Source organism: Mauremys mutica, chromosome 8 (assembly GCF_020497125.1).
Source record: "Mauremys mutica isolate MM-2020 ecotype Southern chromosome 8, ASM2049712v1, whole genome shotgun sequence".
In the NCBI taxonomy this organism is placed as follows: domain Eukaryota; kingdom Metazoa; phylum Chordata; order Testudines; family Geoemydidae; genus Mauremys; species Mauremys mutica.
Window position 1 is genome coordinate 13,775,196 of NC_059079.1, and position 19,027 is coordinate 13,794,222.

General features: G+C 42.7%; 1 protein-coding gene across 5 annotated transcripts in view; it reads right to left on the reverse strand.

The window, feature by feature from the left end:
- The window catches only part of FYB2 (FYN binding protein 2), a 65,375-nt gene that overhangs the window by 9,149 nt on the left and 37,199 nt on the right, over positions 1–19,027 (reverse strand). For all 5 annotated transcript variants that reach the window (XM_045028414.1, XM_045028411.1, XM_045028412.1 and 2 more), the window contains exons 4-13: positions 18,602–18,635; positions 12,170–12,270; positions 11,248–11,279; positions 10,061–10,092; positions 8,225–8,315; positions 7,694–7,838; positions 4,008–4,134; positions 3,868–3,911; positions 2,147–2,213; positions 123–215 (exon numbers count right to left, since the gene is read on the reverse strand). In XM_045028414.1, the coding sequence (XP_044884349.1) occupies positions 123–215; positions 2,147–2,213; positions 3,868–3,911; positions 4,008–4,134; positions 7,694–7,838; positions 8,225–8,315; positions 10,061–10,092; positions 11,248–11,279; positions 12,170–12,270; positions 18,602–18,635 (766 nt within the window). The remainder of the gene's footprint in view (positions 1–122; positions 216–2,146; positions 2,214–3,867; positions 3,912–4,007; positions 4,135–7,693; positions 7,839–8,224; positions 8,316–10,060; positions 10,093–11,247; positions 11,280–12,169; positions 12,271–18,601; positions 18,636–19,027) is intronic.

Below are 19,027 nucleotides of genomic sequence, written 5' to 3' on the forward strand. Positions count from 1 at the left end.
TGGTCATCATAAATGACTTTTAGGGCAGATTTTCCAAAGCAAGTTGTGTCCAGAACTATCAAAAGGAAAAGTGCATATTTTCCAAACGTGAACCGAGCAGGAGCGGTTTGGACATTTCTTACCGGCGGTTTTCCTTCATCTTGGCATTCTTCAGTTTAATTATGTCTTTCTTGAAAAACTTTCCAAATTGTTTTAGTTTTTCTATTCTATCCGAACTAGGTAAGAAGAAAATACATTGGAGGGGGGGGAAAAAAAGTGTTAGACTTATGAATGTTGAATGCCCACAAAAATTGCCATATTGGCAATGCTAGAGATTATCCTCTATTCAGAAAGCAGGAATTGCACCTTAAGAAGCACTTAGGCTCCCAGTCCAGCAAAGCACTTAAGCACATGCTTAACTCACTGGGGACAACTCACATGCTTAGAGTTAAACTTAAATGCTTTGCTGGCAGGGGCGGCTCTACAAATTTGGCCGCCCCAAGCAGTCATGCCCGGGAGGCGCCCCCGAGCCGCGGGAGCAGCGGACCTCCCGCGGGCATGACTGCGGAGGGTCCGCTGGTCGCTCGGCTGGACCTCCCGCAGCTGCGGGCGATTCGCTGGTCCGGCGGCTCCGGTTGAGCTGCCGCAGTCATGCCTGCGGGAGGTCCTGCCGAGCCGCGGGACCAGCGAACCGTCCGCAGTCATGCCTGCGGGAGGTCCACTGGAGCCGCCGGCCGAGCGTCCCCTCCACAGTCATGCCTGCGGCAGGTCTGCTGCTCCCGGGGCTCCGGTGGACCTCCCGCAGGCATGACTGCGGCAGGTCCACCGGCCCAGCCTGCCGCCCCCCCGGGAAAGGGCCGCCCCAGGCGGGTGCTTGCCCCGCTGGGCTCTGGAGCCGGCCCTGTTTGCTGGACTGGGGCCTTGATTCTAAATTCCCTCTTGCATTGGTTTTAGTTCACACATGGGATTTTTCAAAGCCAGTGAATCACTAATGAAAAAAAAAAAAGTGAAAATTTCCTCTCCTAACACGTTCAGAAACGTTTCGTGGAACTCCAAATCTCTGATAAAAGGAACAGTGCTTCCCTTGGTACCATTCCTGGTAGACGGTACAGATGGAAGGACAACCTTGTGGTTAAGGCCCAAGCCTGGGAGTCAGACCACCTCTTTCTGTTCCAGGCTCCACCACGAATTTCTGTCTTGCATGGCCTTGGGCAAGACAAATTCTCTTTATGTTGATGACAGAGGGAATTGTACTTGCCAGCGTCACAGGGGTGTTGCGAAGCTTATTTCCCATAGTGGACGTATACTGAAGTGTTTAAAAAGAACCAAGATAGAAGGTACTAGATAAGTACGTACTAAAGACAGTGAGCACAACTCCCCGAGCACCGGGTGCCCATTGTACTGGCAGGAAGACTATGGATGGCCTTGTGGTTATGGCACTGAACTAAGACTCAGGATGTTGAGTTTCAATGCCCAGCTCCACTATAAACTTCTCTGTGCAATCTTGGGCAAGTCACAATCTATTTCTCCATTTCCCCATCTGTAGCGGGAGGATACAAAAGCTTCATTTCCCCTACTATGTAGTGTCTATTTAGACGACAGTTCTTTGGAGGAAGGACTGGGTGTGCATGTATGGCATTTAGCACAATGGACCACGGTCTTGTTTGGTGCCTCTAGGTGCACCTTTAATTCAAACAGCATTGCTGTTTTTCGCCCCCCATCCCCTAGGCATCAAACTTCCCATATTTTCTCCATACACAAGATGCAAGTTAGGTTTAAATGCAGATGTGATTACTCTTCACATCCATAAGGGAAAGGAGCAGATACATATGCACAAGATAAATAACTCTGCATTCTGCTGTATAAAAACTAGGCATCAGGTGCACCTTTTAAGAAGTTTTGTGGAGCTATGCCTCACCATTTGCTATGGTCAAGGGCTGAGTCAGATACACCGTGGAAGGGTGTATGAAGCCTCATTCCACACACAGAGTGATCTGACAGAGCTAATGATTGGAAATGCAGTTAGTAAATGTCAGCTAATGTCAATAAATAACAAAAATCAATATCCCTTCTACAGCTATAAAACATGTACTTATATCCAAAAGTCAATAGGAAGATTACATAGAAGTGCATTCAGCTGCTTGAAGGCATATAAATGGCAACTCACTCCAGTTTGATTGGATTATAATCCCCATTTTGAATATCCTCATATATTTCATCACCCTTTTCTGAAACTTAAAAACAAGACAAATGTATTCACAAATCACATTCAGTGGCAACAATCTTCAAGATCTGCTAAACAGAACAAATGGAACTCCGGAACAGGAGACCCACTTAGCACTACAGAGTAGCCATAGCCTAGATGAGCTAGTGGTGGGATTCCCAGCTCAAGTGGACATACTCACACTAGCGCACATCTGAGCTAGCACACGAAACACAGAAGTGTAGCTGCTGCAGAACCAGCTAGCTGCCAGACTACAATAGGGTGACCAGATGTCTCGATTTCATAGGGACAGTCCCAATATTTGGGGCTTTTTCTTACACAGGTGCCTATTCCCCCCACCCTCTGTCCTGATTTTTCATACTTGCTATCTGGTCACCCTAGACTACAAGCCCACCAGAACTCTGCTGTCTATGCAAGCTGGGAGTCAGACCCCCTAGCCTGCAGCATAAAGTACAACAGAAATTTACAAGAGACCATTTATTCCCAGATGTAAGCTTGCCATAATGCTGAATGTTCAACATTGGAGCGGTACTGATCAATAAAGGAATCGAACACTCATTGTATTTATACATGAGCTAACAGTGGAATATTCAATATAATGCACAGGCTATTCTTTGTAAACTTGTTTTCTTTTTAAATTGCTAGTGCTCTAGTGGTTAGAAAATGTATTAAAATCAGGTAGCCAAAACTGTAGACAAACAAATCTTGCATCTGAGCTGCGGGGGTAGATTTATTAAGTTATCAAAATTCATCCAATGAATGACATTATTAGGATCAAGTATCGCACTTGCATCCGAAGAAGTGGGTATTCACCCACGAAAGCTCATGCTGCAAAAACATCTGTTAGTCTATAAGGTGCCACAGGATTCTTTGCTGCTTCTACATTATTAGGATCATATTTGACTAACATGAGATTGCTGTCGCATTACACTATGAATCCCACTAGGAAAGATCTATCACGCCACCAGAAAAGTGGTAGTTTTAATGATGACACTTGTGATTTTGACTCCTATTAATATGGACGTGGCAACTTTAACTCCAAGTGCTTAAAATGGGTACAGACAGGCACTTACAGGTGAAATTTACTACAGCAGATCCATACGGCCTAGTGAGCTTGAGTGAAGCTTCAACAATATATTGGTGGAAAATCCTGTCCCTGGTTCCATGGATGTGGAGGTTTCCACATGGAGGGGAAACCAGTGCAATTCCGGGATGGGGGAGGAGGAAGAGGAGGAGGAACAAAAGGAAGGAATACAGGCAGGTTTTGGAGAGGCCACGCAGAAGGTGTAAACCAAGCCACTCTCAAAGCACAGCAGAACTGTTTAAGGGTTAAAGCCAGGATCACCACTGCTTTATAACACTGAAGTCAGAGTCCACTCTGCACTTAGGCTGCAGTAGCAGCTGCAATGCGCAGCTTAGGGGTAAAGGAAGAATTCTTTCCTCATTGTCTTGGCGGAGATCCCAGTGCTCTGCCCGCTTTCCTGGGCTGACTGGGAACTTGGCAGAGGACTGGACTATAGTGTGGGGTTCAAGTGTAGCAAAGGGCCATGTGCAACTCCTTTTTGCTCCACTCCAGGCACAAGACGCACCTTTTTAAAATGGAGGTACGCCTCAACATAATGAATGAGCCCCAAGTTCAAACTTCCCAACTCTGCCATACTTACAGCTATCTGAAGTGAACGAGCTAAAGGCATCAGAGGCTTGATTCCTGGAAAATGAAGTGTCAAGACAGTTTGATACATCAGTTTACTGTCTTGAAGATTTTAGAAAACATTTCAAAACCCAGTTGTTAGCACATACTCACACGGCACGCTCTATCTCTTCTACATCATCATACACATCCTCTGATGTCGGCACTGGCTTCAGAATCCTTTGACTCAAAGCCACCATGTCTTCATCCGCTTTCAAGGCACCCACGCACACATAGCGAGCTGAAAATGAAACAGCATCTTGCTTTAAAAGCTCTTCTGATCACCTACTATCGGGTCAAGGATGATCATCTTGGATAATTCACGTTAGTGTCACAAGCAATAAATAAGCTGCAGAGGAAGCCAAACTTCCTTAGTTCTAGGAGTTAAGAAGGGTCTTTGATTGCTCTAAGCTGCCTTGAAAGAAAGCAAAGAGTCTTAAAGACTTATTTTAGAGATTTACCAGTTTGCTCAGTATCTGAAGCCCTCAACTGTGAAATTTTTCAACTGCAAGAACAAAAATAGGATTAAAAAAAAAACAAATCGATGAGCATTTACTGAAATAAATGAAGGGATTGAATTAGTACTATCTTTGGTGGGGTTGATATGGTTTAGGGAGTAAGGCTTGATAGATTACTTAAGCCTGGGGAATAAACCTGCAAATCACAGTAGAGGAAAAGAATAAAAAAGTCTCATTTGTGATTTTCGCTGATGTCTATTATACTTTGAACTAGGACAATTAAGTGTGTGAACTGTTTCAATTACGTAAAAAAAGTTATAATCACCAGCTCAACAGGCACCCCTCCAGCAATCTTAGGTCTGAGGTTGGTCATTTGACTAGTCAAAAATGTATTGGTAAATTTACTAGTCAAGTATATGTAAGGCTGTACAAAAAAGTATGGATTTTTTTTTTTGGTTCAAAAGTTGCAGCCAGTTGTTGAAGCTGAAGTTTTGGTGTGCTCAGTGCAAATTCCATTAAAAAACAAAACAAACAACAACAACAAAAAACAGGTTGCCTTTATATCACAGAATCACCAGGGTTGGAACCCTCTGCTCACAGCAGGACCAATCCCCAGACAGATTTTTACCCCCGTTCCTTAAATGGCTCCCTCAAGGATTGAACTCACAACCCTGGGTTTAGCAGGCCAGGGCTCAAACCATTGAGCTTTCCCTCCCTTCCCCCCCACTTAAAAAAAAAAGATTCACTTCCCCCCCCTTGCTTTTAAAATGGATTCACCACCCCTGGGTGCTCACCCACCCAAAAAGCTTCAGCATCTTCTTCCCAGGCAGGCAGCCTGCCTTTTAAGCAGGGCAGCAGCACAGATACATCCCAATGGCTCTTGAAGGCAAGTGTGACTGAGCGGCAGCCATCCAAATTTGAGTGCTGTTGCTACCTCATTCTCCAGTTTGTAATCCCCCACCCCCCGATCACCCAAATCTGGCTCAGCTGCCTCTGTCATGGAGAGAAGCTAGGCCAAATTTGAGGGAAGGGTATTACAACGTGGCACACAAGCTTGCCGTGCCAACACTACTCAAATTTGTAGCAACAACAACAAAAAACCTGTGGTGTGTGTTCAGGGTTATGGCCCATGATTTTCTTACAGGCTTAAATATTGGTTAAATATTGTCAGAATGGTCAAACATTTTAAAGCACTAATTTATTAGAACAAAAAAAGAGTAAGACTTTATGGTCTCCAATAGGCTTGGCCTTAGAGAGATACTTATGCCGAATTTCAGAAGACAAGTTAATACAATTTCAGTTCAGTAACTCAGAAAAATATGAAACAATGAAATGGAGTTGTGGGCGGGGGGCTTGGTTTTATTGTAAGAAGACGGGCACCGTGATGCAAATAAAAAAGGTAGGCTGCCACTGCCAACAGGACATCCTTGCTGGAATAGATGACAATATTTGACAGTGATCAAATAAGTGGTCAATTGCCCACCTTGCCAAGCCTAGTTAGGCCTTTAATGAGTTTGAAGGGGGGAAAAAGGGTTGGATTAACAAAGAAACATAAGAGACAAAACCAAAAGCAACTAGTATTTTTAAATGGATGCATCCATGCTCAGCTGCCACACCAGAAATATGAAACACTGAAACATCTCTGCCCATATTATGAATTTAATCTCAATGCTTTGGAGCAAAACTAACTTCTCACTTTTGGTGTCTCTGATTTTTTTAAAAGCACCTAGCACTGGCCTTGCTGTGCTCCTATTTACATCAATGGGAGCAGAGATAGGCCGGCCTCGAACAATACTGAAAATTCCATCCAAAATTACCTCGAGCCATTCAAGAGATCAATCATAATCTACAGCTCAATCCTGAACAGTCACTGTCCGTAGCAGCAAAGTTAAGCCGAGTGGTTTAAAAATATTATCACTGTCAGGAATGAACTGAAATAATTACTTACAGGTAAAACCAATTTGACTTGGAAGCTACAGAGTAAGTTTAAAAAGAAGCAATATGCTCCCCATTCACTACAAACCAAAGTAAGTTGACAGTATCTGGCAACTATATAGCTTAAGATAACTGAAGCCCAAATAATGTACTAGCACTCCAGGTCCGCTAATGAAGAAAATAAGGGCTTATTCCTTATTTTTGAGAGTCATTAGAACAAAGCATGCCAGCAAGCACTAGTCAGAGGAATAAAAACAGTTTGAGAAAAAAAAATCAGGCCCAAATAGTTTCCATCTTCCCATGATTTTTTTTCTTCTGACTTCAGTCACAGACAATAGCGGGGAGGTGACAGCTTGTTTCCCATAGGAGAAGATGGATTTCCACACTAAATCTGGGAGCAATTTTTTAGACTAGGGTGTGGGGTTTTTTTGGGGGGGGTGGTTGGCAAATGAAAAATATATATATAGATATATGGTCAATTAAAGCTATTTGACCTAAATTTGTGATGAATTTGCCAAATAGTTTCAACCAAAAAAGCTTAAGCCTAGATTCACAAGGGGACTTTGGTGCCATTCACAAAACCCAGAGGAGGTGGTGGTAATGATATACCCCCTTATACCCAATAACCTTGTGGTTTGGCCACTCACCTGGGATGTGGAAGACCCACATTTGAATCCATGCTCTGGAGTAGGATCTTGAACTCAGCTCTCCTCCCTTCTAGCTGAGTGCCCTAACCACCAGCCTATAGCATCATTCTTGCTCTCTTCCCCAGTGACTATTCAAGGACTCTATACAAAGTAGAATGTCTCTCATGTTGAAGCCAGAGTCCCACCTTGGAACATCCAATAGCCTGATGCTTAGGCCACTTACCTGAGATGTTGAAGACCTGAGTTCAAGTACCAGCTCCAGAGTGGGGATTCAAACCCAGAGTCCTCCATATCCCAGGTAAGTACCATGGTTACTCCACAGAAAGGGGACACCACCAGCTCCAGTTTTGTGAATCGAGCCCTTCATTTCCTTTGCTTTTAAGTTAATGCCCAACGTAAAAATGCATTTTGTTTGATATGAAATTTTTTTCAGCTTACTTTTAATTCACTGAAAATGTTTGGTTTTCATTCAACTCAAACCAAAAAACTTCCAGAGAGCTGAAAAATCACTTATTTGCACAATTCTGTTCAACACTCCCAAGTCAGGACAATCTAATCTGGATAGTCTTAAACACAAATATATATATTTTAATGTCCATGCAGCATTTTGTGCTACTTTAACTTAAGGTGTAATTTTAAACCAATTAAATTAAACCAGTGTGACTTTCTCATGTAGACAAGGCCTAAGAGATTTTAGGTAAAAAATGGAACAGAAGTTTGAAGAAACAGTACAATAAACCAACGGCAATGGGATACTCACAATGTTCTACTCCATCTTTTGCCAGCCACTTCCCAGTTTGGTTGACGTCAGTTGCATCTCTCTGCTTAACTTGCAGCTTGTTCTTCTCACCTTCATTGTCTTGATGTATTTGTGATTCATGTAGCATATCCTCACTACCACTAATCTAATGAGAGAAATGTATATGTGATTAGGGCAGTACTTGAGTCAGATTTCTAATTTACAAGCCATGTGAAAAAAAAATTATAGCTCAACTATTAACCCACTATGTAGAACAGAGGTGTAATAGATTATATGCAACTCAGAAACATATGTAGTGTCAGTCATGTCATATTACTAAACATTTATCATCACGAACGGGAGAAAACAAAAAATATTTAAAATTCCGTAATCTATCCTCATTTGGGAGACGAAAGACGGCTTCCAATCCCTGGGCCAAGAGCTAGTTTCACTGTGTTTTAAAAACAGAAACTGCATCATACCCTAGTCCCGCTCATTGTCCACCCCAACACTGCTCCTAAATATTCAAGGGGCACCTCAATGATATATTACCTTGGTCGTTTTCTTCACTTGCTGTTGCCTCTCTCTATCAAGATCCCATTTCAATTTTTCCTTTTTTTCATCCTCTGTGACTCTTTCAGTGCTGAAATATTAGACAATCCCAGGCTAAGATGTATGTGTTGATACATAGCATTTCCCCCCTACTCTACTTGTTAGGAGAGAGATGAGGCTGTATTTTGTAGAGTGTATTATATTCCATAATGCCAGCGCTAAAATCTGGATCAGCTCCAACATGCAGACAGAGCAGATAGTAACCCAGAGCAATAATATTCACAGCACTATTCACAATTTAAATGACAGCAAGCTAGGAGTAATGGACTTTTTGATAATGGACAGCACATAAACTAGATCCGTTGCTGATGATCTCGCCTGGGTGGTTTCATATGGCTGACCCTGGTCCAGCTTTGTTACAGTAACACTGAACTATGTCGAAAAGTCTTGCCAACTAAAAAAAAACAAAAAATAAACCAAAAAAACCCACAATAGCTGAAAGAGAAAGATGAGGCAGTCCATAGCCAATGACCTTCTGGGTTATCAAAAACACAACTTCTGTCTCCTCTCCCTTATTTATCTAGTCAGCTCGACTGACTCACTTTATGTTTAATTCCCATCACCACGTCGGACACGTATTCGGATGGGTGAACCAATTCTGATGTGTTTCTGTTTCAGTGCCCCTCACACACTCTGATTTGGCACAGCTTTGCTCTCCTTCATGCAGCCTCCATCTCCTCCTTTGCAGGGCCAGCTCTAGGCACCAGAAAACCAAGCATGTGTTTGGGGCGGCATTTCAGGGGTTTTGTTTTGTTTTGCTTGGGATGGCAAAAAACCTAGAGCCAGCCCAGCCTCTTTGGTTCCTGACTCCATCAGAACTCTCCCTGACTACACCATCCCTTCCACAAGCTTCTCTACAGTTGCCCTCCCATCCTATTACATAATCCCAAAGCCCACTTCCATGTATGTTTACTTGTGAAATCATTTTGGTATCCCTCTGAATAATCAAGCCACTCCAGTGATGCAACGTCTCTCCTCATTCTATTCCCAGATTGCTTTTTTCCTTAGTTACACATTTAACAAAAATAATCCAATTTATCACATGCTACAGCAATCTCCATTAAAGCAAGCAGGTTACCGAGCTACAGTGATTACATATACTGCAGTGTTTGAAGTATGTATTTTTACTCTTAAAATAGGTTCAGGGTGAACTTCAAACTTGCCTTTTTCCTCCATCACATCTAGTTAAAGCTGGACAAATAATTCCTAAGGAGAGCAGTTTGGAATATTTTCAATTAAATGAAATTGAAATGTTTTGTGGAGACATCAGTTTGGATGAAAAATTCATTTCAAGTTGTTTTGGATCTGGGTTCAGGGCTTTCTGACTTCTAGAGAGTGGTGGGAGAGTTCCTACTGTGCCCGACAGAGCTGAGTGTTGTCAGCCCAGATCACAGACTTGAACCTGGGTCTCCTAGGCTAGAGTCAGTCTTTCTCCCGTTCCCACACTGAAAAGCTCAGGTTTCCCGGGGGAAAGGGAAGAGGAGAGAAAAAGGACATTTTGACAATTCAGCTTTTTGCAAAACCTTTTGAGAGATTTTGTTTTTGTCCCCTGCAGAACAAAAATGAAGTTTGAAACCTTGAAAGTTGCCAGAAAATGGAACTGTATTCACAAGTGTGTTTGTGGAATTTCACTGTATTTCTCAAATAAAATATTCTGTGAATACCTCATAGGTTATTCACCCAGGTCTATTACAGAGCTAAAAAGGTCATTTTCCTTTGCTAAACCTGTTTAGAGGAGCAGAAATAAAAAGAGATTCAAATAAATAAAGAAGTTACCTGGATGTGCCAAACAGAAAAGTTTTCTGCTTCTATTGAAAAAGAAAGTAAAAAACCTTCACTTATTACGCCTTGTTCGGCAAGAAGCTAAGCTTTACACAATGCCACTCAATATTTGATATTTTAAAGTGTGTTTCTGTACAAACAATATTAACCCATGTAGTGGCCTGCATTTAGCAATGAGCTTTATGATCAGTTAAAAGCAGCATCTTTCCCTTATTTTCTAGAATAAAAGCAATTTCTGTAAAAGATGTGCATATTGACCTGAATAATTCCTTATATCATAATAAATAAGCAAGCTAATGGTCAATGAAATTACTCACAGGAGTAAAGTCAAGCATGTGCTGAGGTGCTTGCAAGATTGGGTCTAATCTTTTAAATATTAGTTTTGCTTCATAAAACCTTTCCTAATACCATTAGCTTTTTTGACCATTAGAAATAAAGAAAGCCCAAACTCCTTCTCGACTGCATTATAGATAAGCCATTTGAAATATGATGATATTTCCTGGACACATTGATCACTTTTCAGTTCAGAACTAAAATTTGAAACTGGATCTCACTCAGATAACGCAAATAAGCTTTTTGTTTGTTTGTTTTTGAAAGTTAAAAATTAAAAAAAGTCATTTGCCCAGATTTGGAATCTGACTTAAGAATTTCAGAGGTTATGGCCCCATCTGATTTCCCTTCATGTGTGACGGAACATGAAATCACACCCATAAGAAATATTTTCTGACACCAGTTCAATTATTTTCTTCCATACCCATCAGCCGCCGGCTAAATACGTTGCTGTGGCAAGGAAGTGTGAACACTGTTTTTGCCATCAAGCCTTTGAGTAGAGAATTACCAGCACATTCCAATCTTTGACAGAGGTTTATACAGGCATCTCCCTTATGGAATTTTAAAACTCTCAGAGATTTACTCAAGACCTATTTGATATAAAACATGCTGTTAAATTTAGATTGTATCACTACTTCTTTAAACATCAGAAGCGTGAGGCTAGGATTTTCAAAAGGTGCTAAGGAAATTGGTTCCATAGATCCCACGGGATGGGCACATCAGTCTCCAGAGTCCCCACAGAACAGCCGATTATGTGATAGTCACAAGTTTCTAAGGCATCAAAACATAGCACCAGCATGTCTTACAGATTTATCTATAATGTCAGGTGAGGGTTGCAGAAGATGACGTACCTTTTTGTGTTCTTGGATTCCCGTGCTAGATACTAGAATAAAGATTTATAAACGATTACTGCATTTTAGCATGTTCGGGATATACAATCTTCCACGGTCTTAATGCCATTGAACTACAGCCTGTGAAAGGGAACTGTGGCTATAGAGAAGACTGGCCCAAAAAAATTCAGCCAAGGGTACTCTAGGCTACACACCCACTTTTGCAGGGCCCAGTGGCCCAACAGTCAGTTCCCTGAATGAGGATTGGTTCACACCCTGTCAGCTCAATCTTTTCACACCCCTTGGATCAAGTACAATTGGCCTGTCCCAAACACAACCCTAAGCAAATAAGTTGTATTCTGCCAAAGAGAAACGGGGAGGAAGAACCACCAGGAAGGGGAACAAGGGGGGGAAAAAAAGCACAAGAATAAACCTGACAGAACAAGAAAGACAAAGCGGGGGTGGGGTGGGGTAGAGGGTAATGAAGATGGCGTAAGTCATAAGGGAATGGAAGAGTTCCATGCATTGGAAGTAGCACCTCTTTCCCCTCCCCCCCCCCAAAAAAAGAGGCTGAAGTGTGCCAAGTTAACTTCTCCCCCTTTGCCCCCTCATCCCCGGCACTTCTACATGACTAGTCACATGACTTTATCCATTGCAGTTCTACCGTCAGCCTCCCCCACCATGTTCCTATAACTCCATCCTACACATTTTCAGTCCCACACACCAGTCTGTTTCCTTCGAGTGGCAAAGAGGAGAGGCTAGGTTAGGCTGTAAAGCAGGGATGTTCACCTTTAGTCACAAACGGGCATTTTTGTGAAAGAGGGTAACTCAGACATGCAACTGAGCTTCTACCAGATTAGGAGGAACAATGCCATTTCTTTAAAAAGTAGTTAGACACCCCCCCCCCATACTCTGCCTATATTAATTGGTTTAACAGACTCACAGTCAGCGATATCCTGAATGGCACACGAGGTTATAGAGTTCCCAGCTTGTTTCACGTACGATATGGTTTCTTCATAATTATGTAATTCTTCAGATTCAGCACTAGAGAATGAGGAGAGAAAGGGGCGGGGGAAACGGTGTTTTTTTTAAAACAATCCTACAAGATAAATGAATGGATCTTGAAGAACTTTGGCATACAATCTATGGGAAATGAATTATTACTGGGAACTTCTCTCTTAATTAAGAGGCCTGCGCTAAGACGTACACTGTCTCATGCTACATCTACTCTAGCAGGTTGTGATTAAACATTTAAAAATCACCCATCGGATAACTTCAGTTGAAATTCACCTTGGCCACATAAAGCCCATTGTTACTGGGCTTTGTGTAGACACAAACCTCAATGTATCCCCCGACCCCACCCCTCAACCTGGGTTCAGAACAAAAGGCAGCAGCCAAGCCTCCCTTAGTGATCAACATTCACTGCACTTGAGGTGAGCTCATAGACACTGTGCATCACCAAACCTTGCCAGTCAGTAGACTAAGTCACACTAATGTTCTCGGGAAATTATCCATGGAAATCCCCAGTGTATTGATGGGATGAGCCTACAACATGCTACTAGGTTGCTTGTGCACAGAGTCCACTGCCTGTCATGCTGACCAACAGTGTCTCAGTGTTTCCTGGTACTCCCTCATTGGTCTGTCTGTAACTCTCTGTTGTCTTTTGCCTTATACTTGGATTATCATCTCTTTGCGGCAGGGACTGTCCTTTTGTTCTGCATTTGTACAGCACCTGGCACAACTGGCTTTTGGTCCAGGGCTCCTAGGAGGATACAAATACATCGTAACGACCACAAGAACGGCAGAGACTTTTGCATTTCAGCATGCAGATTGCTTCTTTAAAGTGTGATTAGTTTGTTTGGGTTGCTACATACTGATAATTCTCTGCAGGGGTGGGGCCCAGCCAGGTGCAGAAGTTTCAGCTCCACCACTGAAACTGAATAGAAGCACTGAACCATAGACATTTTTGCTTAGGATGCAGGGAGTGGGGAGTAGAGAAACCACACACAGCTTGAAGTCCAGCTCTAGCAAACTCTCAACCAGTCTAAGTGGGAGAGGCTTTGCTGAGAGCACACCGAAAACAGGTAGTTTCATTTTCTGATTTCTACACATCCATGCAATTTTCTGGCAAGGTTTTGCACTTGGCATTTTAAAAATGCCAGAATTGGAGTGTGCACATGGAGTGTGAAACAGGGATGGGAAAACATTAGAAAACTTTTCCTTTTATTGAAAGCCAACTGACAAAATACCGTAACACAAGTTGCTCATCAGAAAACCATTTCTGGAACTCTTATGCTGTCACCACGGTGCCATTAAACGTAGTAGGAACAGAGCAAAGATTAAGTATGTTTTCCTGCCTATCAGTTAAGCGGGGCGGGGCGGGAGGGGAAATCAGAGGGTAAAAAGAAAAGAAGAGAAATTAAAATACTGACGTCAGTGCTAGAGGTAGAACGATTAAAAAACAAGTCTGTGCCCCTGTTGAACAAACTTCCCCTTCACGCCCTATTCATTTTATTAGCGGATCTACCAGAAATCAAGCCAAACTTGGCAGCATGTAGCTCTCATATGCAAATTGTTCAGTCACTTTATGCATTCGTTTCTAATGCACCCTATCCCTGTGCTATGCTCTAGGGATTAAATTACAGCACGGGGAGGGGAGAAGCTCCCTGTGAAGGGGCAGGGAGAGCTACTTAGGTGGGGTGGGGAAGCAGCAAGTGCCCTGTGCACCTCCCCACCCCTACGAGTTTGTCCTCCATCCTGGTGCCAGAGCTCTGTCTCATCACCCACATCAGTGGCTGGTGCCCTGTGTGCACCCCCTGGCCTCTGCCCAGGTGCTATTGTCCTGACTTGTATCCCATGCTACCCTGGCAGCCGGTTCACATGCTCCTGCTCTTCTCCCAGGCTGGGTGTCTCCATGGGAACCTGTGGTGGCTGGAATGCAGGACCAGGAGTCACACCTGCTCCCTGATGGCCAGCCTGACCCCGCATACTGCAACTGGGGTTGCCAATTTTGGTTGGACGTATTCCTGGGGGTTTCATCACATGACATAATCTTTAATTCAAGGTTACTCTTTAATTCCTGGAGACTCTAAAACAATCCTGGAGGCTTGGCAACCTTAACTGCAGCAGCAGCTCCATCCCTTCCTCCAGGCACCCCTCTTATCTCTGTCCCCCTTCTGCATGCACACAGGGTGGAGCATAGCCATGTCCTACTCTTATGTCCATGAGATATTGCGGAGGCAGAAACAGATTCACTCCCCGCCCCCCCCCAACATTTCCATTTCAAGGGCTCTAGCCACCCTGTGCTTCCCCCCAGCATCATGCAGGATTTCAGCTGATGCCGCAATGAACGTCTGCCACAGTGAAATTCACTGTGGCGGACAGGGCTGTGCTAGAGCCCCTCTGATAAACAGAGCTGTGACATAATCATGTGCGGAGACTGTACGTTGATCGGTTATTGGGCTGGTTACTACAGGACTATAGTGTGTTGAATCAACAGGGCTGTTGGAAAATACAAGCAAGAAGCAAAACAATTGCTTGAGAAGAGCCCTGGGTCCTGATAAACACTTCAGGACTGTTCAGAGACAGTGCTCGAGCTTTTGCAGTGAGGATTCTACCCCTGGGTCCCAGCCAAGTTATACAACTTGTTTTGCCATGCAGGGACCCCAAGACGAGACAGGAGCACTGGTTGGATAAAAATTAATTTACATCCCTCCCCCACACACAGGTAGTAGCTGTTGGGGGATGTTGTTGGTGAGGTGTTCAGGCTGACAGAAGTATCTAATTCTGCTGGACCCACCATTACTGATGATTGGGCTTTAGGTGAGCTAGACGTGTGTAGACTCCTTGTTGTTTTAAAGTTCTCCTTTGTTTTAGTCTATTGTTAAGATTAAATACTTTCATTTTAACAGGCTGTCCAGTGACAGACTCCTGAAGAGGAACCACAGGCACTTAATCCAGAAAGAGACCTGCTGGATAAACACAATGGATACACAGGATACTGTAGCCCGGCGCCCAGTCTCGGAAGGGGAGAATCACGTGTCCCTCTGGGAAGAGAGGGAGTGCATTCAGAGAGGGGACAGATGGAAGCAGCCCTGTAACCACTGCACCTTCCACATCCCTAAATGATCATGGTGGGGCCCAAGAACTCTTGTGTGACTTGCTCTACTGCTGGACACGGTTTTGGTTGTGTCAAGTGTCCATGATCTCATTTCAATTTACCATGTGGGCAGGGTGAATTGCAACTCAAGTTGGATAACTTCACTGTTAAATATTAAACAACCTACTATATAATCATATTAGGAGTTCAAGGTAACTAATCTTTGCTGCAATATATTACTTGGACAGTTTAATTTCTAAACAAGAATTATATTGCTAATATACAGGGGAACATGTGGAAAAATAAGTCCCTTCCTTCTTGGCATATACAAGGAAACTTGGTTAATTTATAAACTGATTGCATCAGTGACATTTAGAATGTGTGTGGTATTTATTGTAATGGATTGAAAACTAAATTACACGCATTAACTCCCCCACTGTGTTATTTAAAGTACATGAATTTTAAATTCAGCCATTGTATTCCCTTTGTTTAGTCATCCATGAATATTCATGAGTAAAAGGTGCTTGTCCATATCAATATTCGCACCCAAAGCAAAATAGATATTGATTCATATGTGGTATTTGCTTTGCACACCAGAGTTGTTCACTCCTGGCCTCTACGGTTCCAGTTTTCCAGCAATGCAGCCAAATTACCACGACTTTCTTGTTTATGATGTAATTGGTCAACTAAAAGCAAACCGTCAAATAAATGCTTAACCACCAATAGGTGTAAGTGTATTTGCATAAGGTCTTTGAAGAGTTGCAAACAGCCAAACCAACATGTGCACTTTCCACTGGGATCCGGTTGGGAAAAAAAAAAAAAGTATTGATTTATAATTAGATGCTCATCGTAATACACATGCACAAGGAGTCCAAATTAAGGTTCAACAGGCAACCTTAAATCTGACATTTCCAAACTTTTCAGTGCTTAGTTTTGCAATCTTCATGTTGTTTAACATGGATTTTGTATGCATTTTCCAAGGTTTTTAAAATAAGCAAACTGAAAAAAAAAATTCCATCACATGGAAACATTAACATCCACATGGGCCATTAGCACGGTTGGAACCTTTAGGTCTACCACACAGACTTCTGCCACTTCACCTACTACTACTCTCCGTTAGACATTTAGCTCATCATCCTCTATGAGGGGGAGCAACTAGCAGAGATAAGACACTTTGCCAGCTGGTTTCGGAGATATTTTCTGACAGGAATGTTGAGACACAAAAATCTTGGGGCACATTCTCCTTCAGAACCTAGAATGGAGCCCTTTTGCCCTTCCGCATCTACCTACCCACCCCAAAATGGATTCCTTTGGCTCAGTCCAATCTCTTCCCTCCCCAGCACGGCCAGCTCTTCATCAGAGTCCCTTTGTACAGCCAGACCTTCTGGACTGATTCAAGGCCTCGCCTACACTCCAAAAAAGTCCTGGTTTAGCAGTTGGTGTAGTTGCACAAGTGCTGACCCTCTGAAACAGGGATTAACTTTGAGAGAATCAACTGATGCAAACCTCAGCTTCTATTGTCAACACTTACATCATCAGTGTGGAGATTCCAAGTGCCAAATTAAGGCTATTAATGTGAACACTTGGCCTTAGATTCTCTCTTTTTATTTCTATTTTAATTTAATTTTTATTTCTTTAAGTCTTTGGGCATAGTTCTGCAAGGTACTTAAAACACATGCTTAACTTTAAGCATACAAGTACCTAGGAATCGGTGTATTGCTCCGGGTTCAAAGAAGTACCTATGTGGTGGCCAGGTTTAGAACACTAGCAATACAAATCCCATTCCAAAGATCACACAAGTATAAACAACAACAACAAAATACCCAGAGTGGGGAGCAAAATCTCATGTACCTTAGGTCTGTGCTTGCTATGTAAACAGAACGAAAGATCAAAATCCTTTTCTGGTGACAGATAAGGATAACAGTAAACTTCCAGCACCTGCAGATTATGCCAGGTCTTTGTTTCAGCAACAATTCTCAAAGCATTTCATTTCTAAAACATCAAGCTGGAGAATGTGCGAAATGAGGGGGATGGGAGGAAATACTAACACACACGTAGGTGGTAAACAATCTGCTTTGAAACCAGAAGACAGCTTGTCAGAAAGCGTGTCATGTAGTGTTTACTGCAGGCTAAACAAAGGAGCACTAGCAAGAACCAGCTACATATACACACACACACACCCCTAGCCTTTCAATAATGTTCATAGCGAACAGAGGACAGGAGATGAGAACAAGGTCTCCTGGCTTAAGCATTTTGTTTTTTTAAACTCTTTCTTTTCTGCAAGGTCAGTTCAACAAGCCACCTATGAACCTAGCTCTCCCAGGTTCAAACATCTCCAGTTACCTCCTCATGACGTTCTAAAGACTTTGGGGAATTTTGTAATTTCCTTTCCTCTATTGTTGTAAAGTTTATAGCTCGTGTAAGCTTTAAGATCTAATTGTATGTGTCTACCAGGATCTCGCTTAAGTATGAGAGGGTAAATTGGTTGCTAGTCATTCATATCTTAGGGTATGTCTACAGTACAATGGGTGGGTGGGGGGAACAAACCCCTCCCCCCAAAAAAACCACAATGCTTTGAGACTGATCCACCGGCAGTCGATTTAGCGGGTCTAGTAGAGACCCACCAAATCGACTGCAGATCGCTCTCCAGTTGACTCCATACTCTACCCCCGACGAGAACTCTACTCCCATCGACCCCCCACGGTGTGGGCACCGTGATAACTTGACCTAAGGTACGTCGACTCCAGCTACATTATTCACATAGCTGGAGTTGCATAGCATAGGTTGACTTACCATGGTAGTGTAGACATAGCCTTTGACTTAGCAAATAGACCAATGCGAATGTCAGATATGGTGGTGTTTTTGGGACATACGTGTGTCTACAAGGAACACCAACTCAATTCACACTGGCATCAAGGAAAGCCTACTCACTCAAAGACCTGTCCAGGCTATATTCAAAACAGATAATCTAGAGAGAAGAAACTTCCATTATTAATACCCTCAGCCACCCAGGTCTTCTTGAATAGGAGTTACACTAGTCAGACATGTAATTTAGTGAATCCACACAGTATACAAAGTGCTTGCTTCAGGAGGATTCTTTCTATGTCATTTAAATGCAAGAATTGTGCATAATGGAATTATAAAAGTAGCACTTTGTTGCTTATAAGTGTGTCTCATCTTCAGAAGAAGGGCTTAAAATTCTTACAGAAACTATTGTTTGTTTTAGTACAAATATATGTGTTTCTGTAGCCTATAAAGTTAAATCCACACACTTACTTTTCAGGAGCCATGTAGTCATCTTCTAGAGCAGCTGCAAATAAAAACAACAGTGTTTGACAAGTGGCAAACAAAATATAGTTGCTACTACATTTATCATGAGACTACAATGGAACAGGACAATGGGCTGAGTAGCGCACAGAGCGAGAGATATTTTAAGGACCACATGGCAAAGAGAGGTATTGATACAAATTTCCAGGTGTAAACATAAAAATTAAAATCTTGCCCATAGGAAGATGTATACAGACAAGAGTTATTAGGAAAAAGAGGTACTAGTAATAGGTGATTTGATCATTAGAAATATAGCTAATTGGGTTTGTGATGACCAGAAGAACCACATGGTGAATTGCCTGCAGGGTGCGAAGGGTATGGATAGATTTACTTGCTGTCCTGGGGAGGAGCCAGTGGTTGTGGTAGATGTAGGTA